At 41.1% G+C, this 23624-nt stretch overlaps 1 protein-coding gene across 1 annotated transcript in view; it reads right to left on the bottom strand.

The window, feature by feature from the left end:
* Fat4 (FAT atypical cadherin 4) overlaps positions 1-23624 on the bottom strand; it is a 129428-nt gene that overhangs the window by 69795 nt on the left and 36009 nt on the right. The window contains exon 2 of the mRNA NM_001415042.1: positions 3605-3736. Within this exon, the coding sequence (NP_001401971.1) occupies positions 3605-3736 (132 nt within the window). The remainder of the gene's footprint in view (positions 1-3604; positions 3737-23624) is intronic.

The raw sequence follows: 23624 nt of genomic DNA, 5'->3' as shown, positions 1-23624 counted from the left end.
TGAGGGTTTTGCAAAATCTGTTTGTTTAACACCTCAATCCTGCCAAACTGAGGATAGGCCATTAAAACCTTATCCCTGAGCAGCCAGAAGAACCCCCGGGGGATTGCAGAGTAAATAACAATAGCATGTAACTGAGTTTTCCAACTGGAGGTGCTTTTTTTCAACAACTGAACCTTTGAATGTTCTGGGATGTCCTTACCATGCAGACTTGATGACTGGAGAATGGGACTTTCGTGAACTGATCTCTTTTCTCAGTACTCTGCAGTTTCTCTAACACATGAATATTTCCCAGTTCAATTAATTAAAGAAAAAGTGTATAGTCTATAACACAATAAGTTGATAGAATTTCCCAGCAGATAATATCTGCACGCTCAGCATTTTGAAGAGCCTCGTTTCTCCACAGTCAGTAACACAGCAACGTCCTGTGTCACTGCGGAGTAAAGGAGGCACCTTGTGTCTCAACCCTGTTCTGACAAAGCAGAGGAAGAAAGAACAACAGAGCAAAGACCTCAGAGAACAGGAAACATTCAAATGAGCTGTTTCCACCCCAACTAAGAGGTGAGGAGCTGAGCAAGCAAAGACAGTAGACCAAAGAGTTATCAAAAAAATTAACATAAACCCATCAAAAAACAACTCAGAAGAAAAAGGCAAATCTGTGGCTCCTGTAGGGAGCTTGTGTGCCTGTTCTTCTTAATACAGGATTAAGAAATGGCAGCTCCCCACAACCAGAACTGGAATACTCTGTACTGTGGGAACCTCCCATTATTAAGAAAAGGGTATGTGGAAAGAGGATGGAATCCCACTGGGCTTCATCGTTTAACAAACTAAAGAACAGTCCTACCTACAGCAGGCTTCAGACTTCTGGTGGATTTACTAATTTAAAGTCTCTGACACAGCCTGCTTTTCTACCCCCACAACACACACACACACAACCCTTGCAATCTGTGGGCACTCCAGTCTTAGCCAGAGCTTTTTGCTCTCCTATCTTGGCCTGCTGACAAGAGTCCGCCCTTTCTATGTCTGCTTTACCCTTTGCACCTCTACCCTGTCTGACTCTGAACAAGGCGCTTACAGACCCTACATCGTTATGTCTTCATTAATTGGGATGTCTATGTCATCATGCCTACATGTCTTACTTAAGTACTAAATCTAGAAACCAACTCTTAACAAAAATAAAAGCAAGGTACATGAAAACCAACTTGGGTGTAAATACCTAGAAAGATAAGGAACCTCCCACTCTTCCTCAAATGTCACTGAGAATACAAGTGTGTCTCTGAGACTACATGAAGGCAGTTGGGCATGAGCCTTGTATGTGGTGCAGTCTCAGGCACAGTAAAGCCACAAAGAGAGGCAGACCATGCACACAGCACAGCACTCGTGTCAGCAGCATGAGCTCTTGAAAGGGAGGCATCTCTAGGTAATAATTAACAATGGGTCTAACAGTCCCAGAAGGACGGTTCTTGGGAGAGTTGTAGACTGATTAAAACGATCAAATTTCCATACACAATTTATTTGCAACCCACTATAATTTGGGTTGAGAAATCCCATATTAATCATATAATTCCACAGAGTCAACATCCATACCAATAAAATATTTATTAAAATTAACATAGCTATTGCTTCATTCTTCTAAAGTGATTAGAACAAAACATTTCAAACACATGCGTTTTATTTCTCCCTTTCTAAAATGCAATTATGGCCATTTGGTGCTGATTATCCTACATCAATTATATGACATTCATGTCAATATTATATTAAAATGGAGTTATAAGATTTCATAAATGGCTACAACTAAATAGGTTGTATCAGCCTTGATAAAGTGAGATATTTGCTAAGCTTCATCAGATGTTACATATGATGCACAGGACAGGTGTTCATTCTCATAGCTGTCAGTAATCACTGACTTAGGAATCAGCATTAACATTTCTCTATACAAAGTAAAATAGCAGGCACTAACGAAAAACACCAAATACTTTCTAGAAGAGAACTATAATAATATAAAAGTTTACATTCTATTCAATTCCCTGTTCTAATTTTTGTGAAATTAACTGACTAGGTTATTATATTTATAAATTGGCTTTTTAGAACTAGCATGTTATTTGTTTGTTTGTTTATATATTAATTATTCCCTTACTTTTAATTTTTTTAATTTTGAACAGGATCTTACTATCTAGTCCTGATGTCTGGCATTCACTAGGTATACCTGACTGACCTTCAACTCACAGAGATCCACCTGCCTCTATCCATAGATTAAAGGTATGCATGACCCCATGTATTCTTGTTCCACCTACTATTTCAGTGTTAAACTATGAACCACTTAATCATAACTAAAACAGTCAGATGTTCAAACATTCCTGGAGTTGACAGGAGAAAGCCAGTTCTGTTTAGGGTTTGACTAAGGGAAGATGGACGGGTATGCTGGTGTTCGAGAAGGGTTTCCCCTCAATTGCAGAGCATTAACCAGACCTGGGGAAATCTAAATTAATTGTATAACCTTCCATGCAATTTGTAGAATGGCTATTTTACGTCTTTATTTAATAAAGGATGATAATCTATATTGTGTCCAAATTTCATATTTGCCAATAGCTATGAAATTTGTTCATTATAATAAAGTGAATAACACACTAGTTCTATGCATGATAACCTGAAGTAAATATTTAAAAAATTAAATTTATATGGACATAAATAAATATAATTATTAAAAATACAAAGATTTTTAAGGTAACTTTAAATATTGTTAGTTTGAAATTGTTTGTTTCCAATCACAACTAAAATAAAAATAGATACTTAGATGCTATGAAAGTGAAAACAAGTAAGTAAATGTAAGAATAAAGACATTTTGGATGCCTTTATTTTTAAAAAATTATTTGGCCATGAGACCTAAAATGCAAAGGACAGACACCTGAATTGCTGATCAGAAACCAGACTCCAACTGACCTTATCTGGTGCCATTGTTTTCCTTTATTTGTGTTGGGGGTGTATATGGGCTTTTATAGGTAAAGGTTGTGTGAGTGCAGGCGGAGGTCAGTTAGATACTCAACTTGACTTAAAAAAAACAACTTTTATTAATTTTTTTAATTAATGAACACAATGTCCACACAGGTCAAAGAGTCTGTTGGATCTGCTGGAGCTGGGGTTGCAGGCAGTTGTGAGCACCCCAAGGTGGGTGCTGGGAACCGATTCCAGGTCCTCTACCAGAGCAGCCAGTGCTTTTGACTGATGAGTCATCTCTGCAGTGACACCATTTTTTTTTGAATCTAGGTTTATCACTGAGACCCAGGACTCACCAAATAGGATAGATGGTCTTGACAGCCAGCTCTAGAGATCCACCTCTGTCAGTTTCTCCAGCAGTGGGGTTACAAGCTAGCACTGATGCACACAGCTTTTTTATAGAGGTGAAGATGATGAAATTTGGATCTTCATGTTTGGGGGCCATGCACTTAACAGACTAAGTATTTCCCATTCTTATATCACAGTTCAAACACTAATGTCTGTTCTCAGAGAAAGAACACAGAATTTGTAAACTTAGTCACGGAACACTAGAGCTCCCATGCACCTGAAATTCTGAGTCTCTGGGACTACAGACTCTAAAGACATAAACTACCTCGTCAGCATCCATGGCAGTCAGCTGCATAATCTTAGAGCCATCTCCAATGTTCTCTTCCACAGTGAGATCCAGGGTGTCTGTTGGAAACACTGGTGGGTTGTCATTGATATCCTGAAGTGTTATTTCTACCTATAAAGGAATAGAAATCAATACATGAGGCCTCTACTGGAAATCCAGATCAGGAGTCCATAGAAATGTACTTCCCTGAAGAACTTAAAAAGTATCCCAAAACCAATGTTTCTTGAAAGAGGGGCATAAATATTCATAGGAATACTTAAGACCAAGCAAATAGCATCTACTTTCTTGATGGTAAATGATATTAAATGGTCACAGTGGAATTCAGAATGAAAATGGTCCCCTGAGAGTTGTCACTGCAAACGCTAGTGAAGGCCTCCCAAGACTAGGAGCCAGCATTGGAAAACCAATGTGTCAGCTGACACCACATTTTTTGCCACTTCTAATTCATACTGAAATTTCTCCACATTAACATCAACTCTCCAATTTGGGGGCACAAAAACTACACACTTGTCCATCTTGACTCCCATTTGCAGTAACAAAAATAGACCAACCTCCCTTTCAGACCCCAGGGTCTGTGGATCACAAGTATTAACCCCTTTGTTTGAGAGTCTTAGCCAGAGTTACTTTCCCTACCTAAGTAAAGTTTTCAGGAGAAAAGATGTATGATGTTTAAACAGCAGCTCCATCTTTTGTCTCCATTCTGAGTTAGGAGAGAGAGAGGCAAAGGCTCTGAGAAGACTGTGGACATCTACCAGTGTAACAAAAGCTCCTGGGAGAAGGTCACACTTGAGTAGAGGAGGATAGCCCAGCCAACCAGCAAGGGCATATTTCTCACAAAACTGGTATTCTGTGAGACGCCACTGTTCATAGCTCTACTGTGAAGATCCTATCAGATCCAGGGATTAAGATGAGGAATAAGAAGAGGAGGAGCCAGGCAGAGGGTATGGACCTCTTAAGGGACTCAGGAAAGGGGAAGAGAATCATAGGTGGATACAATGTCAGTCTCTGACCAAACACATTGGGGAAATACAAGCAAATTAGATAAATAGGTGGATGAAGAGTTGAAAAACAAAGAAAATATATAAATTGACTACTTAGTAGTTGCTGCGAGCCTCTCTCCATCTAATGGAGAGATTTGCTCACCAGCAAATGGCCCAACTCCATCTGGGCAAAGGAAAGAGAGGCCCATAGAGGTAGAGGTCTGTAGCTTGTCTCTCCACCAGTGATGGAGTCACCAGTGTCTCTTCATCCTCCGTCTGAAGTGAGTTCCATGGCAGCTCTAACTGAGCCTGTAAGAGGCAACCTAAGCCAGCTTCAGAGCAGACTTCCAATAACAGTGGGTTTACCAAAAAAAAATTAGACTCTGCCCTTCTCCTGACTGAACCCAAATAGTTTGTTTCTCTTAGCCTCAGTCTCCATCTCAGAATCAAGGGTGTGTGTAGGAAAGCTTTGAGAAACACACACACTTGCACGTACATCCTCGTGTGGCTGAAAAATTGAGGCGTTGATCCATACTTGGCATCTTGTTTGAGACAGGGTCTTTTGTTCACCACTGCATTCTCCAGGCCTGTTACCTCACCCAGAGAGTATTCTGTTTCCACCCCCACCTTGGGGTAGGGAATCTGGGATTAGAGATGTGCTATAGTGTCCCAATTTACATGGCTTCTGGGGATTGGAACTTGGATCCCCACCCTAGCATATCAAGTGCTTTACCCACTGCAACATCTCTTCAACCTCCAAGAAGAACCAGTGCACAGGTAGCTGCCAGCAGCAAACATCACCCCCACAGCTGGCTCTTGCTTGTCTTGTAAACAAACATGGAGTACAAGAAAGTATTCCTTAACGTGCACTCTCTTTGTTCAGGAATTTAATGATAACTATTGTTTCATCTTTTAAAAAAAATGACCAGGTTTAAACTGAAGGCGGTCTTTAAAATGATAGGATTTGGTAAACTTTCAATGTTTGATTTCTGTGTTTTATATGCTATTTCAAAACAAATCCTTTCACACCTTCATCCAGACAGGATAGAAACCATTGACATAGGAACCATGCCACTCACCCAAGCACTGAGTCATTTCTGTGCTGAGAGAAATGACTGCCCCGATGTGAGAAGACAACTCAAGGAATCCTCAGAGTGGGGAGACAAACTTCTCTGACCCAAGATGTCAACAGTTGGTTTCCAGTAGGGGATATCAATGCTTCTATCTACATATGTGTCTATAAGCACCTTTCACCTTAAAGGAAGAGTGTTCTGTCCTATTTTCTTCTGTGATATTGTGACTAGCATAGACCTAGCACTCAAAGACTCCAAAAGCTGGATGATAAATGTTGACATAAGTGCGCATGCCACAGGCAACACAATCCAGATTCCAGAAGAAGATAATTTGTGCATGTGCAAGAATGTATTTATAGCTTGGATATATTTTTCAAATATCACTTGCTATGTTTGTTGGTTACGCACAGGTTTTCATAGTAACACTGTTCTTTATAGCTCCCAGCTAACTGTAGTTCTGAGTTGATACTAAGCCTAAGACCTTCATAACTCGCACCTGGTTCCTGTGAAGGCTGTTCACACACACACACACACACACACACACACACACGAACGCACGCACGCACATGCACATGTGCATACACTCTCCATCCTAAAACAATATGTGGCATTGTGTTAGTTCACTTACTATAGCTACGAAAATACAGAAGGCATCAGGATAGAGGAAGAACTTGCAGCTTAACGTCTTTGCCTCCTATCAGCCTTTGCAAAACAATTCTCAATATGTGGGAAAGAGATTTTGTGTTGTTTGAAAGACTGCAGGATGCTTAGCACGTTGGAAGTTCAGAGATCCATTCATTTGCAAGATGTATTAGAATTTAAGAAATCTGAAGAAGCATCAAGTTCATTTCCTTTAATTTACAGGCAGCGTGAGCCAAGGCATTGAAATGCCAAGTGCTTTTATCTAAGAAAAACAATGCGAGGCCACAGGCCCAGGGTCCATTGAATTTTCTCCAGCCAAGTGTAGAGGCTGGAATGCTGAGCAGGCTCAGTGATGTGCCTGAGGCCACTGGCTTCTGCCCTTAGTGTCAAAGCAGAAACCTGCTTCGGGAAGCATGTCCTAATCAAAGCAATGTGAAAATTATGTTTGAGGAAGTTAACGTAAAAAGAGTTCTATTGAAAGCCATTTTGCTAAGGAAAAAGAGAAAGAAGAAATAAAGAATAAAGGAGAGAGCGAGAAAGAGGGAGAAGGAGAAGGAGAAGAAGAAGAAGAAGAAGAAGAAGAAGAAGAAGAAGAAGAGGAAGAGGAAGAGGAAGAGGAAGAGGAAGAGGAAGAGGAGGGGGAGGAGGAGGAGGGGGAGGAGGAGGAGGGGGGGATTTTATCCACAGTTTTTCCATTTTTAAGAACTTTAAATGTGGCTTGTGGGAAGATATTCACATAGGTCTGTCTTTGCACTACATCAAGTTCAATTACTCTTTCAGAAGGAAGCTTGGGGTATACATTACAAATGATGCCATAGTGTAGATACAAGTATAACTGACTGCTTTTAAAATCAGATAGATATTTTCTTCCTAAATAATGAGTTCCTTTTAAACACTAATTACTAATTACAGTGAGGTAATTGGAGAGATAGAAAGAGCACAAACTAAAGTAGCAACCCGCACCATGTCAGGGCAACAAGCGCATGGCTGAGTGACAAACAAGATATAGCATAGTGTAGCATGTTATCTTTGTGGGATTGGCATGTTAGTTAGATCTCATGTGTGCTATTAGATACCCAGATTTAAATAAATTATGAAAAGCATTGCATCAAAAATAAAAGTTAAGAGTTGACATGTATCACCTCTATGGATATTAAAAGATTCCGTCAAGATTATGCAAAAGTACATTTCTTAAGGCTTTCTTAATTGTGTGTGTGTATGTGTGTATTTATGTGTATGCATTTGTGTGTGTATAAGTGTGTATGTGTGTATTTATGTGTATGCATTTGTGTGTGCTTGTATATGTGTGTGTTTGTGTGTGTATGTGTGTGTATGTGTGTATTTATGTGTATGTGTTTGTGTGTGTGTTTGTGTGTGTATATGTGTGTGTATGTGTATATTTATGTGTATATATTTGTGTGAGCTTGTATATGTGTGTGTTTGTGTATATGTGTGTGTATGTGTATGTATGTGTGTATTTATGTGTATGCATTTGTGTGTGTTTGTACATGTGTGTGTTTGTGTGTATGTGTATATGTGTGTGGGTGTGTATGCTCACTCACATAGTTATGGTATCTACAGTGCTAGGAATGGAGTTACAGGCAGTTATGAGCTACTCAGTATGGGTTCTGGGAGCTGAACTCAGGCCCTTCTGAAATAGCAGCCTATGTTGTTAACCTCTGAGCTCTCTCCCCAGCCCTAAAGGTGCAACTTTTAATGAATCGGTTTTTCTAAAATTTCTTTCAATAATTAAAGGTTATAGCTCAGAATTCTCTCCATATATCCACAGGCTGCTGAAGTTGGCAGAGACTGAACAATGCTTTATTCTAGAAGCTTGGGGTCAGGGGTTTCCTGGCAGTCTAGATTTGGGAATATTTGTAAGACTATATTGACATATTTGAGGTAAGAAACTCAAGGCTAAATACCACATTCACTTTTGTTTCATATGTACCTTCTCCACACAGCTGAAGGCAATTTTAAGACATATTTTCTGTTGCCTATGTCATGACTGCTTCCCAGGGGCAAGTGTAGAATTTTCCACTGTGGCAACATGTCCATGCTCAAAACGCTGTGTATTTTGAAGTACTTTAGATTGTCAGAGCAGAGACGACACTCAGCCTGTCACGGAGACTCTCCAGTTCCCCAAACCATTAGCGACACTCAAAATGGTGACTTCTAGATTCAGAGATTTGGAGAGGACAAATCTGTCTTGTTCATATTTACAACCCAGCCAGACCTAACAGAATCTTCCCCTTAGGGACATGTCACTGAAGCAACCCTGTTTTTGTATGTTTCCAGTGCTCACCTGTTACTAGAATTTGAGGAACACACTGACTGAGGCTGTTCTCCCTACAGAGGTAGCTAGAACTACCCCATCCGGTTGCTCTCCTAGCTCTTTTGAATCCCATTCACCACCAGGTATCTTCTTGATGCTACTAAATATGCTGTGACAATGTATTGACGCCATGCTTATAATCATGATTCAAACATTAACAGAGCTTGAGACAAACATGACCTGACCTGAATGGGTTCCATTTGAGAGAGCATGTGAGACTGTGAGTGGGGCCCAGCACCACAGCAGAGGTTGCCAAGCTGAACAGGACAGGGCCATTCCAGTGAGCATAGCCCACAGCAGGCTCTGACAGTCCAGTGACAGCTTGCTAAATGGTCCTCTGATCACAGGCATGTAGACCGAGTACATACCCTGGAGACCACTGAGGAAAATATTCTAGTCTTACTCTGAGAACTGTTTCCAATCCGCCACAGTGAAGTAGATGCTGGGAAATGCCCACCTCCTCTTCCATATGGAGGTCCCATCCCTTCTTCATTATGGAGACCCCCACCTCCTCTTCCTAACGACAATCCAGTTGAAAACTACCCCAGGAGCTGTTTAATCTTCATGCCTAACCAGTCACTTCCTCTGACCCTGAAAAGAGGAAGGCGCCACCTTTCCTGCTTGTCCTGAGATGTCATGTGGATTTTACACTTCCCAAAATGCCTGTACAGAGCTGTCCAGAAAGCCCAGGATTGATGGGACAAGGAAGCTGACAGTCTACCCAGGAAACCGGAGAGCGGCAGTTATGACACAGACAGCAGGGTGACTCATTAGAATCTCTGCTCTGGCTAGATAATCAAATTTACATTTAAATGTGTTAATATCTGCTCTGACTAGAACCAGATATGACGCGATTTATTTCATTCCCCGGGATCGGCTCATTGATTATGCCCTGCGAGCCCCTGGGAGCAAATCTTTTATTTATTAAAGTTATAGGAAAGCCTACATTTGCTGTAATAACCCCCTAATGCTAATTGATCATCAGCCAGAGCGCTGGAATTCTGCTTTAGTTTTGTTTTGGCTTTTGATTGCAGATGAACTAACCAGAGATCTTCATCAGTAGAACACATGAGCGACTCCAGTTTAACATCTCAAATGGAGACTTAAATCTTGTCATAAGTATAGCAAAACCCCAACCCCTGTTTTACACTGTACTGTTTGCCTCTGGTCTCTACGTACTTCCATTTCTTAAAAGGAAAAACGACGCTGCCGTAAAGCACGGAGTCAGGATCCACCCAGCTGCTTTCAGTTTGTTCCTCAGGCCTTTCCCTATTTGGGGTGACCACTGGGAATTCAATTACCATGAGTCTGGGTGAGGCTTACCCTGTATTCAGAGCGGTTGGTTCATCGTGCTGCAGGGCCAACATCCATTACAGTTTGCGAGTGACTCACATTTTAGTTATGAGAAGGTCTTAACAAGGAACAGCTTACATTTAAATGCCCAAATGTCAGGACCACAGCGTTTGGACTACGGAGGCACACGAGGTCATGCTCAGCCTGTGAGCAATACGTTCAGGCATTTATTTACCACATAGGACCAACCTAGTCCCACAGCCTGCGGTTGTGAGAGTGTACGTCTCGTCTTGAAGATCGTCTAGAACTAAGAACCTGGAATCCTGGTGGTAGAAATCAGAGTTTGGAGAAAAGACTCCACATCCCACACTGTTAGAGCCTGGCAGGGGCTGCGTGTGAGCTGTCAGGAAAGCCAGGGTGGGGTTGGGGGTGCAGAAAAGTATATCCTGCCTCAGCAAACCCCTTGCAAACTGAAATCTGGTGCTCAAGTAGGCCAGAAGAAGGTGTTGGATGCCCGTGGAACAGGAGTTACAAACAGTTATAAGCTGCCACACAGATTAAGCACACAGGCTAATACGAATCCATGTCTTCTGCAAGAGCAAGGGATGCTCATACATGCTGAGCCACATCTCCAGCTCTAGGCCATCTCTTTCCCGACTTCAGAACTAAAAGCCCCATGTGGCTGTTCAGAATCATAATTCCTACATTTGGAAGGCCAAGGCAAGTGGCTGTCCCGAAAGTCAGTCTTAGCCTAAGCTAGACAGCAAGACCCATCTTAAACCAAATAGCTGAACGAAAATGCTAGGAGTCTGGAGAAATGGCTCAGGTGCTAAAGGTCTTCTCATAAGGATGAAAAAGTCTTTTCATAAGGACTTCAGTTCCCAGGGCCTATGTGAAAACCGTGAGTTTGGTATTGGGCACTTGTAATTTTGGGTGTGGAAAGGTGGGGACAGCTGGCTGCCTTGGACTCCCTGGCTAGTCACCCTAGTCTTTGTGAAACGTCCCAGAAAGAGACCCTATCTCAATTTTTATAAAATTATAGTGAACCACACATACACATCACCTTACACTCACACTTGCACACACGTTTGCACACAGCATACATATATACAGATACAAAATAGTTAACCATTATTATTTTATGTCTGCATTATTTAACAGGAAACAATTTAGTAAAAGAAGTATAATTTAAAAGGGATGAGACTTGATAAAAATTAATTTAGTGGTTAGTTGCTTTGGGATATACTAAGCGATTAGGCATTTCAGCATTTGAAACTGTGCAATTTAAATGAAATTACAGGTATATGTAGGCACCTATCCATCACTCCAGACAAAGACAGGTTGCTCTAGTCTAATTACTACTGAATATTAATTAAGGAAGAAGGAAGCATGTGCATTTTCCATTCTTTAGTTTTGCTTTTAAAACAAATTGAAAATCACATAAAGATCTCCAAGGCACAGCTTGTTACCCACAGACACTACATGGATGTGACCATGCCCAATTAAATTTCTCAAACTAAAGCCATTATGCTAATCTCTCAACACTAAACTCTCCCAGCAGTCAGCAGCATATGTTCTTGGAATTTTGATGCATTTCTCATAGGCAAGAAATACTTGTGAGTAGCAGGCAGGCTTGGAGGGAAGCCAGCGGTGACGAGGGTGGCCAGGAGTGCAGGCACAAAGCAGTTAAATCCGTTCTGGAGGCAGCACGCTTTCCATAGCTCACTAAGTGTGTGGTGACAAACAAGAAGCTGGAGACCTAGTGCTCTCAGTGTTGCTCAAGTTAGAACCAAATAAGGAATTCTTCTAAAGCTGCCATACGTACCCACGTCAACTTTGCCTGAAACCGACACTGCCTGCCTCTACATTGGCCCAGATTCCTGCACATGCCCTAAAGTGTACACAGACTAGAGGATGGCATTAGAAGATGTGTGGCTTTCATGTGGAACTTGAGGAAATTTTTATGTTTCTTCAAACCAAATACCCAACAAAAGCATCCCAGAATGCTCTTTTGGGTTGATCTGATGTTGATCTGGGTAAGGGAGACACATAGCAGAGGGAAATTTTATAAAAAAAAAATAAACAAATAAAAAAGTTCTGTGGAGATTAGGAAACCCACTTTTTCCTAGTTGAGTGGGCTTTAGACATCATGATGCAGAATCAGCATCTACTCAGACCAGTGCAAAGGCTGGAAGGCAGCTCATACTGTGAAGAGCTTGCTTTGCAAGCACGAGAACTGGAGGTTGAGCCTGTGTAAAAGGCAGGCATCCTGGTGCTTGCTGGTTTTGCTAGACTTTGTGAAGCAGAGACAGAAGGGACATTCTAGCTTGCTGGCCTGCTTGGCTAGCCTGTGTGCTTAATCCAACCAGACAGAGACGACCCAACCAAAAGGTAAAAGGTGGATGGCATCTGAGGAACAACACCCAAGACTGACCTCTAGCCTCTACATGTATGGACACACACACCTACACACACACACACACACACACACACACACACACACAGACACTCACATACACATGCAGACATACACAGACACACATACACATGCAGACACACACACATACACACACATACACACACATAACATACAGACACACACATACACACACATGCACTCACAGGTACACACCCTCTTGCATGCACATGCACAATACACATGTACAGAGATGTACACACACATAAACATGCACATAGGTATATACATATGTACATATACATATACACACATGCATAAATGCATGCTCATGCACACAACTATATACATGCATGTACACATGCACACAGCTATACACCTATATGCACACATACACATGTACAGAGCTACACACATATGCATACTTCCGAAAACTGAAAATGGCAGGCTTGGGTAAAAAGCAGAAGCTGTGGTGATGATTGATTGATTGAGTCATTGATTCATTGATTCATTGAGCCTAGTTCTTCATCCTGCCTTATAACTAACTGTGTGTCCCTCCCACTGACATTGTTAGCTCTCCCAATGCCTCCAGACTAGTCCATCTATGATGCTCGATTGGAATGGTCAGATAGGCACAAATGGAGAAACTTGAAATGTCCTAGAACCACATGGTTCTGTCAGCCTCTGGTAGCAGGAAAAGGATGGTGTATTTTCAGAGGAGGTGTCAGAGATGAGAAATTTAGAGCCCAAACAGGAGCTTCCTGCCTGCATCTTAGCCTTGAACAGCCTCAGCTGCAGCTACTCAGAGAGGCAGGAAAAAGTACATTCCTGTCAGCTTGTGAGCTACGGGAGCTCTTCCAGGGGAAACAGTACTAACAGGAAAGGGAGCAGGTGCATGGGGAACAGGAGGGCTTCACTCTCTGAATTGCCTCCAGAAAGTTAATGTTCTAAGTACTGGTTGATGAGACACAATGAAGAGGGAAAAGCCAGTGTCTCCTGGCCTAACGTGTGCCTGGTACTTGAGATATGCTTTATTGTCCTGAGTTTATTAATAAACCATCCTGCTTCCATGAACAGTTCACTCCCCCCATGAACATATCTGTCATGGAGACTCTATGACACAGTGGAAGGAAATGTAGCCAGATGGGAATTCTGGGAGAGCAGAGTAATCCTCACTGATGTTCACCATAATAACAACTAAACGGTAAATTTCTACAGAAAGGAGTGGTGAGTCAAAGGTATCAAAACATACACTGGAAGTGGCATCCAAATAGCATTCAAAAAATGCTGTTGGAGAAACTGGGCATCCACATATAGAGAAAAGAAGCTAGATTCCCCACCTCCCTAGACTGAAACTAACTCCAAATGAATCGAAAACCCTGAAATAAGATCTAAAACTTTAAGTGTAGTCAGGTAAAACATCCCATCCACACTGCCTCAAAGAAAACAATAAACTACTGTGGAATAAACCTAACCAAGGACATGAAAGGTCTCTATAATAAAAAAGAAAACCACAAAACACTGAATTCAGAAATTGAAGAAGACTGAGAGACCTCTCGTGCTCATGGATTAGAAAAATCAAAATCCTGAAAGATCCTATCACACCAAAACGGTCTACAGATCCCGTGCAATCCCCATCAAATTCCTAGTGACATTCTTCACACAAATAGAAAAAAAACTATTAAAAATTATATGGAAAATCAAGAGACCCCAGACAAGGACAGCAGTCATGAGCAAGAGAGACAGTGGTGGTCTGGTCACACCTGGTCACAAACTACATTGTAGAGCCATCACAGAAAACACGACATGGTCCTGGCACAAAAGCAGACTCACTAATAATGGAACAGGATAGAGGGGTGGGATACAAGGCCACATGGCTGTATTCACCTAATTTTTTTTATATTTGACGAAAAATACACGATGGAAAAAGATAGTATCTTTGACAAATGCTTTGAATCCTGACTAGCTACTCACAGAATTAAACTAGGTCCTTGTCTTTCACTCTGCTTGAAGAGCAAGTCCAAATGCAAGAAAGGCCTTGGAATAAGACCTGAGATTGCTAAAGGAAAAAGTGGGAGTGAATTCAAAGTACAGGCATGTTAAGGAGATTCTGACTAGGATTCCAACAACTCAGGAGACACAAGTAATAATCAATGAGTGGGACCTCACACAAGTAAATAGTTTTTGTACAACAAATGAAAGTGTAAATCAAGCGTAGAAACCACCTACAGAATAGGGAGACAAACAACACAATTTTGAATCCTGGGCCATGAAACTAAACTGGTAGATAGTTATGAAGGGAATAAATTCTAATGGCTAATATATGTTTTAAAATATTATCAATATCATTATCAGCAGAAATGCTAATTGAAATTTCCCCAAGAGTCAATCTAACTCCAGCAGAATGGTTAGCGTCAAGCAGACAAAGAGAAGTAAATGCTTTACAGAATGTGGGCAAAGTGGCCTGCTTATCTATCAGTGGTTGGACTGTAAACTGACACAGCCACAATGGAGGTCAGCGTGGGGGTTCCTCACAAATCCAGAGATAGATCTTCCATATGAGTCAGCTATTCCACTCTTGGCTATATACCCAAAAAACTAACTACAGATATGCTTCTTACACACTCCTGTTTATGGTGGCTTTATTAACGAGAGTCCAAAAATGGAAATAGCCTATGTCCATCAATTCATGAATGGATAAGAAAAATGTGCTACATACACAGGATGGAATTGTATTCAGTTGTGCAGATATATGCCTTCCATCAGTGCACACTTCCTCAGGCTAGATAATCTTGCAAAGGAAGAGAGAAAACGAAGGTCCATCTGAATGCACTGAATGCTAGATGGCTGCATGTGGCTTGTATCCATAAGGTAGATCAGATGCTTATCAGCAGTATGTAACTAACACTGATAAGGCACTGGTGGTAACTTCTTAAGACCTTGGCCTTAACACCCTGTGCACCAGTGAGACTTCGGTGCCCCTAAGAAGCCCAACATCCTGTACACATACTAGAAACTAAAAGCATCCTTCGAACCTCAGCCTGTTAAGAGCCCAAACTGCTCGTGGTTTTGTTCTCCTTTTTGCTCTGCAGTTGTCTGTCTTACTCTGCACCACCGTCACTCTGGAATACACTTTCCTACACAGCCCACTAGGCTATGCAGCACCACCCGGCCCATGAATTGTTCTTCAATTCCAGCACCGGGCAGCACTATGTAGCCAGTGAGAATAATCCTGTGTGTTTTCAGTGCTGGACAGTATTATTTTTAGGTTAACCAATGAACTAAAAATCACTCTATTGTAAATATCTCCCAAAGAAAAATACCACACAACAGATTAAGATCACCTGGCAATCATGTGCCCGTACATCTCAGAGAATCCTATGCAGTTAGAAAAGACAATCTGAAACATTAAAGCTTCAATTGGGGTTTTATTACAGTCGCTGTCAGTTACACTATTATTTTTTTCCTCTAAAATCAGGAACCTGATAGGACGCCTACTCTCTCCCCTCTTATTCAATGAAGGGCTCAGAGTCTCAGCTATATCAGTTAGACAAGTGAAAGACAACAAGAATAAACATGAGGAAGAAAGAACCAAGCCATCCCTATCTACACATGCCCTGGTTCTATCACCAAAAGGCCCTATAGAATCTACTATAGTAAACACTTAACAATAGCAATGCAGAATGCAAATCACTGTGTGTGTGTGTGTGTGTGTGTGTGTGTATGCCTTCACTTATCCCAACTGTGTATCCCTAGAGCAAGAATTTAAGATGACTATCCCATTCATAATTCCAAAAATATTAAATATATTTGGCCAAATGGTTGGGGGCCTCAAAGTTGAAGATTTCAGTGCACTGCTCAGTAAATTGGAGAAGGTTCTAGACAATGAAAAGACCATCTGTGCTCAGAATGAATGCTATGAGAATGACCTTCCTACCATTGCCAATCTGCAGATTTAATGGACAGTTGATTTATGTGACCATCTTGCTTTAAAGTCCCCCGGTCTCTTTATGTTAATGTAGAAGGAAGAGACATGGGAGCATCTAGAATGGGGTAGTAGAGGTTAAGTGTTTAATAGTGAGGAAAGAGAATGGTGAGATGAAGGACAATTTCATCTCAGCCACACAGAATAGAGATCCACATCACACAATGTTTGACCTACTGCCCACAGAATGCTCGCTCATTGTTGTGAATCTAAACCTAGTGTGGGCCAGTCACCTCGGGCCTGCAATCATTTAGGGTCAAATTTCTCAAATATCGAGTCTTTCACCAGCAAAAGAAGATAGGACCCTGAGTGTCCATTCTGGCTACCAAGGTGTGCTGTGTATGTGATGATAATGTAATATATACCACTCAGCTTTAACGAGAAGTGAAACTGACCTTGCAGTGATATGCACAAAACACATTAGGAAAGTGGCATGGCCCAGCAACTAAGCACCTACAACACAACGCTCTTTGTGCCCGTCACCATAATCGTCCAACTCCAGAAACATAACTCATCAGAGGAGGTTACTGTCTAGTGGGTGTAAGGCCTCAGTGTCAGACGCCAAAATCACACCAACAGTTATGGAGTTAATGACAGTTTTGGAGCCCTGGAAACGTCCTGAATGCCGCTAAACAAAACATTTAAAATTGTTTAAAATAAAAAGTGTAGGTTATGTGTATTTCATCAAAAAATGTTTAAAGTGTCATGGCAAATCTCTATCATTTATGTTGAAGAATGAATGAATGAATGAATGAATGAATGAATGAATGAATGAATGAATGAATGAGATACACATGGAAATAGCTGCAGAAAGGTTGGAAGTTTTTGTTCACTCTTGGCCATTGCTGACTGCAGTTTTTCTGTCACACTTAGACAACTGTGCTCAAACAATTCTAAACAGTAAACACTGTAGTGACACTTCCCAGGAACCCCAGCTGGGAATTGGAAGCCGGAAGGTTCAACATCATCCTGAACTACATAGCAACTTTGAGGCCAGTCTAGGATACATGAGACACAGGCGCAACACAAAGGAAAGATTTGACAGTTAAGTTGGGATTAAGACACTGCTGTTTTACCTGAAATCTCATCTCACTTGTGCCTTCCAACGATAATGCATGTGTACCGAGTGTCTGATAAGTGCTCAAGTTTAGTGGAAAAGCAAAGTGTGGTCTAGGTTTGTCTAACACAAAAAGACGTACTCATCAAACATAAAAAAAAAATCTAGCTACAGCTACACAAAATACCTCTTCCTTTGCGCATACATTTGCAAAGAAATTGAAGGTGTACAGTGCCAAGCACAATATTTTCCTCTGTCACCTTGCCAGAATGAAATCTGACCATCTCAGTCTAAAGGATGAACAAGACACAAATAAATGAGACTTTAAACCACTCCAGTAATATTTGGGGCCAGGAAAGCATGGAGAATATGATTACCTTAAAAACTATAGTTTCCAGAAATTCTCCTAAGAATTCCTCAGCAGGCATTTGGCTATGATCCAACCTTTCCTTTAAAAAAAATGCTTTGGATATCTTCCTATCTTGACATTCTCGACAGATGTGAGGTCTTGCCAAAAGTCAAGTGAGTGTATGGTATATTTTTATCATACTTTCAACAATCTTAATTTGCACTCAGCTTTGACTTCTGAAATCAAGAAAGTCTTAAATTCAACTTCAATAGAAAGAGTTAATTTTGATCCAAGGATATGTGTATGTGTCTGTGTGTGCAAGTGTGCACACTAGGGAAATATCACAGACTCCCTGGCTTTCCTCCAAACACTCCACCAAGTCAATCTCATTGGCTCTGATCCAATTCTGTTCTAAAATATCTCTCCAGTTTGCATTTCTTTTGTCTTTCTCCTATTTTAGCGACATAGATGGTTTACTGGCAATGTTATGGAGTCTCGCTCTTAACCACTGACATTAAAAACCAAGATAAAGAATCACCAAATGGCACTGGAGTGAATGACCTTCAGATTCATGTCCATGGTACCCAAGAAGTTGTACAGACCCCCGCCCCCAGACCTGTACTGGCCCAGCCTCACCTCCTCAGACCTACATCAACCCATGCCCATCTTCCCAACCCTACACAATCCTACATCAGAGACAGTCCAAGTTCTTCCACAAAGTCAAAGGCTACATCAGAATCTATCTATTTCTTGCCAAATACTTAGCACTTCATCCTGCCTCCAAAAAGCTAATGTCTAAGCTTGTAACAAATACTAAATGACACCACAGGAAAGTCCCTTGAAACAGAAGCAGGCGAAGCACAGCCCAAGAAGGGCTTCATAGTTCTACTCCAACAAATGTGAAACCATTTTTCCACTCCTAAGTGTCTACCTAAGGTGAGTAGAAACACACACATACATGCATACATACACACACACACACATACACACACACACGCACATACTCACACCACACATGCACACACACCCATTTTCTCCTCTCTGATCATCAGTCTGTTGCTTTGTTATATCTAAAACTATGCCCAATACACAAATCACATTTTGAAAAAATCTTTCTAGTTATACTTCTGTGTGTGTGTTTTATGTGTGTGTGTCTGTGTCTGTCTGTGTGTGTGTCTGTGTCTCTGTGTGTGTTTGTGTCTGTGTGTATACATGTGCATGTGCACTTGTGTACCCCTGGAACCCAAAAGAGGGTGTCAAACACCTGACCCTGGTCCTCCACAAGAACACTGGGTACTATTAAGCACTGAGCTGTCTCTCTAGTTGTACAAATCGACGCTCTATGAAACTGTGCTTATTCCTATCAAAGCACACACCTGTGCATGTACAGAACTCAGTGCCTCCTCTGCTCTGTCAATTTCAGTGTGATTTTCTTATATTTTGGACTAAAATAGAAATCCATTTTTCCTAATTGGACAATTATATTTTTCTACTGAGCTGTGAGGAATTCGCATCTTCCACAAAAGCTAGTCAAGTGTGTCAAAATAGAAGACGGTTCTCTTCCCTGATGAATATGCTGTCACAGCTGGATGCCTCCAGAAAAAGGTTACATGTTTAGGATGTCTTCTTATATTTATTTTTTTTACTGGACAATTGTTTAATTCAATGAATCTAATAAATTCTCTACCAATAGTAATTGAATATTTTTCTAATAAAGCCATTCTGTACTCATCCCTAGAATTGGCCAAGCTGAAACTCTATCTATGTAGGCCACCATCCTACATAAGAAAGAAAACCTCTGGCTAGGTCTGCATTTGCATATTTTAGGGAAGATTATCCATATGCCCCATATTATCAAATAAGAATTATTTCTCCTCTAAAATCCACCCAACGTGGAATCACTCACCCTTGAAGTGATACCAATGTTGTCTTTCCCATGCCATTCCTCAGAGCAATGCATTAGGCCCTACTCCTTTCCCTCTTCTGTGCTTCATGCTTCTGTGGTCTCACCATCCTGAACACTGTCATCTGTAATCCTCCCTTAGAAGCTAGGTTAAGATTGGAGAGAAATCCCAAAGAACAGAGACATACTCACCATGCTTGAATTCCCTCCTACACCAACAGACAAGGACGAACTAAAGTGGCAACACCCCCTGTGCCATGCAAATGAACCAAAAAATCTGTGATGACCCCTATTTTCACCTTTCAATATAAGACTGTGGGCTTCCTGAGGATAGATGCTGTCTCTTGGGTTTTGGACTTTGAAAAGTGTGATTAAGTTGCTCCTAAATGCATTAGGAGGTGAGAATTCATGACTTCAAGGTGAATTGTACTGAGGAGGGAGATGAACAGCTAATATATGAAGTTTGAGAATGTTCAACTTGAAGAACAGACAAGACATAAGGTAAACACCCTGGAGACACTGGAAACAAGGCAAAGCCAAGATGAAAGGGAAACTTCTACTGAGGTGATGGAAGACAGCTCTCCAATAGAGAGAGTCCTCATCTCAGTGGATTTTGGGGAGGGCACGCCAGTGAAGAGCCAGCTCTCTATCCAAGGGGAACTCGATGCTTTGAGAATGAGAATAATAGATCTAATTTTGAAATTTCTTCTCAGAGCTCCAGGTTGGAACTCATAAACAAAAGAAAATGATTGGGCAGGCTGAGGGCTCACTGAGAAAAGTATTTGCCACCTATAAACTAGGACCTCAGCTTGATCCCCAGCACCCACAGGTGTCAGGTGTGTACATGTGAGAATCAGTGCTGGGTATGTGGAAATAGGAGAATCCCTGGGGATCTCTGACCAGCAGGACTAGCCTACCTGGGAGTTCCAGGATCATGAGAGAACCCACTTCAAAAATGAACATGAAAGGAGATGGAAGGATTTCCATGCACATATAAAAGAAAGATAAACTGTCAAGAAAATAAAACAACAAACAGAAACATACACACAGACAAATACACAGAGCCCCAATACCCTGAATACTGGTATAACGGTGCATTGTAGATTTTAATCAAGAATGTATTTCTGTGACTGTTAATCTCCTATCTTTCAATTTTCTCTGTGAAGCACCTTCGTTTGAGGCTGTATTTGTGCTTTTTGTTTGAAAAAATGTAAAGGGTACAAAATATAGCACAGTGATAGAGTACTTGCCTAGCAAAAAAAAGTGGGCAGGGGATATTCTGTGTTTGATTCTCAGCACCACAAAAATCAGTGCTTTTAACTGATGATCTGTCTCTCTAGAGCAATAGTAAGTAAGCTACATTCTTAAGTGTTATAGATCTTATATTGCCTACCCACCATGGTAGGCTGTTTGCAGTTAAAGATTTATGTTTGGAGTGCCCACATATACATACATGTGTGCATGTGTGTGTGCACATGAATGTCCTTTAGCAGAGATGCCTAGGGGATAGCCTGCCTTCAGCATGCATGGCTAACTTAGGGTTCTGTTAATAGGTAATTTGTGTATCAGTAAAACAATACTACCCATTAGCACTGAGGAGTGCTCAGGGAGTAACACAAATGGAGCTTCACACTTGGCCTCAGTAACACTGAGTGAATTTTCCCCACTGGCCTTTCATTCACTTCTCTCAAGGGAAATGGGGAAAATAGATATCCCAGGAGCGGGGAGCACACTGTGCAGGGCAGACTACTACAGGAAATGCTGTATGTCATCTGTGCTGTCACACTGTGTGCAGGGCAGACTACTACAGGAAATACTGCATGCCATCTGTGCTGTCATACTGTGTGCAGGGAAGACTACAGGAAATGCTGCATGCCATCTGTGTTGTCACACTGTGTGCAGGGCAGACTACTACAGGAAATACTGCATGCCATCTGTGCTGTCACACTGTGTGCAGGGAAGACTACAGGAAATGCTGCATGCCATCTGTGCTGTCACACTGTGTGCAGGGAAGACTACAGGAAATACTGCATGTCATCTGTGCTGCCCTTCTGTGTTCAGAGCAGACTGCAGGAAATAGAAAGATATTCAACATTTTGATGATTTCATTTCTATATTCCACAGAACCATTCAGTGCTAAATTGTATTTAAATCTCAGTACAGTTATCTACAGTGTGAAATTCAATGTGAAATTTATTATATGTAATATTTTGTAAGCAATATTTCCTTGTTAATTTTTTTACTAACGTGCCTATATTGGCAAAACTAAACATATTTCTCTTTCCTTGACATTTTAATCATTCATTTTATAGAATTATTAACAAATGTTATTCTTTGAAGATTTACTGTATTCACAGTGTACTTCAGTGTAAAATAAAGAAAGCCTCAAAAGATTGATCTGTTATTTCATGAACATGTGACTCCAGCTCTGATAGTAAGGTTAATAGGAACCGGTCTGCAACAATGACCACCTCTAACACTTCCGGTTCCTAGTGAAAAACACCTGAGACTTAAGTTGTCTCTGCACAGAAGATGCTTGAAGTTCAAGATGCCTGGAACACAAGATCTAGAAAGCAGAATCAGCATTTTTCTTAATGCTACTTTCCCTTGTCCCTTCCAAAGGGAGGAAGTTTTGACCCCTAAGCCTTTAACCCACAACCCCAAAATAGACAGCAGTGGGCATAAATGGTAACAGAAGCTTGCACCCCTCACAACAGAAAAGGCAGTGTGCCTCAGTTACTGATAAAGGCAGAGTTCAAACTTTTTCTCTTTATAAAGGGTGAACCGGGGCAGTGGAAAGTGTCATGCCTTTTCTTAAACACACACTTTAATTGTAGGGATTCCTCCACACCTGCCTCCCTTAACCCAGAATAAGGTTGTTTAGTTTTATGTAAATGTTAAGTGATTACAGAAGAAACTGACACCAGACGTCAAGGGAACCTTCTAGAACCCTGTGAAGTTGTGAGGCTTTTAGAGTCATCCATTACGTCATTAATATACAATGAGCAGAGCAGACTCCACATGAAGCCTCTTGGCACAGTGAACAAAACCTTCCATAGACACTGCCCACCACACCAGGAGGAGGGGCTGACACAAACCCGTGCTTCAAACCCTTTATTCAAACAAACCCAATGGCTTTAAATATGAGCAACACAGTAGGGAAAGAAATTATTTTCTCTGCCTTGAGGAAAGGGAATAAAATTCCTATTGGAGAATGGTCCAAATGTCATCTCCAACATCTGTGCTGGAGCGGGCAGTGCTGTCAGAACCGCTGAGCTGGGGAGCCTCAGTTAATGAGGTTTCATTTAGCTAATACTATGAATCGCTGAAACAACTCTCAAGAGTCAGCTCCATGCTATTGTTTTTGCTAGTAGGGCTTTTAAGGCCAAAGCATCTACTTTTGGTTCTGGGTTAAGAGAACATCTGAGCTTTGCTCGTGGGAATCTTATTGATGTGAGGGAACACATGACAGTTTGACTTTGGATCAAGAGGCTGAACGTTTGCCTAAACTCAACACGAAACAAGAATAGCTTATTCAGACATTCTGATTCTCTGGAAACAATTTTGGAATTTAGTTTACGATCATGTGACTGATGAGATGGTCTTAATAATTATTTTTGATCACCGATGCCCAGAGACCCAGGTATTTGCAATTGAGTAAGTTTAATTTCACTCATGAAAAATGTGTACTGCTGTTTTGTAAATATCATGGGATAAAGCCACCTCTTAATTTATTCATTAGTTACACGACATGTATGATGAAGTAAGATAGAAGAAACACATAGATGTAATCAGGTCCACAGAAAATCTAATTCCACGGTGTTGGATTCATGAATGCCTCTCACAGCATTCCTGTAATATAAGGTAGCTCATCGTCTACCAGATTGTGCTATCTGTCGATTGGCGTCTGCACTGTCACGTTATCTATCAGATCACTGTGATCTGTAACTACTATCCTTGCTGTGT

This window comes from Rattus norvegicus, chromosome 2 (assembly GCF_036323735.1).
Source record: "Rattus norvegicus strain BN/NHsdMcwi chromosome 2, GRCr8, whole genome shotgun sequence".
NCBI classification, from domain to species: domain Eukaryota; kingdom Metazoa; phylum Chordata; class Mammalia; order Rodentia; family Muridae; genus Rattus; species Rattus norvegicus.
The sequence above is the reverse complement of the archived record's forward strand: the minus strand, read 5'-3'. Positions and strand labels throughout refer to the sequence as shown.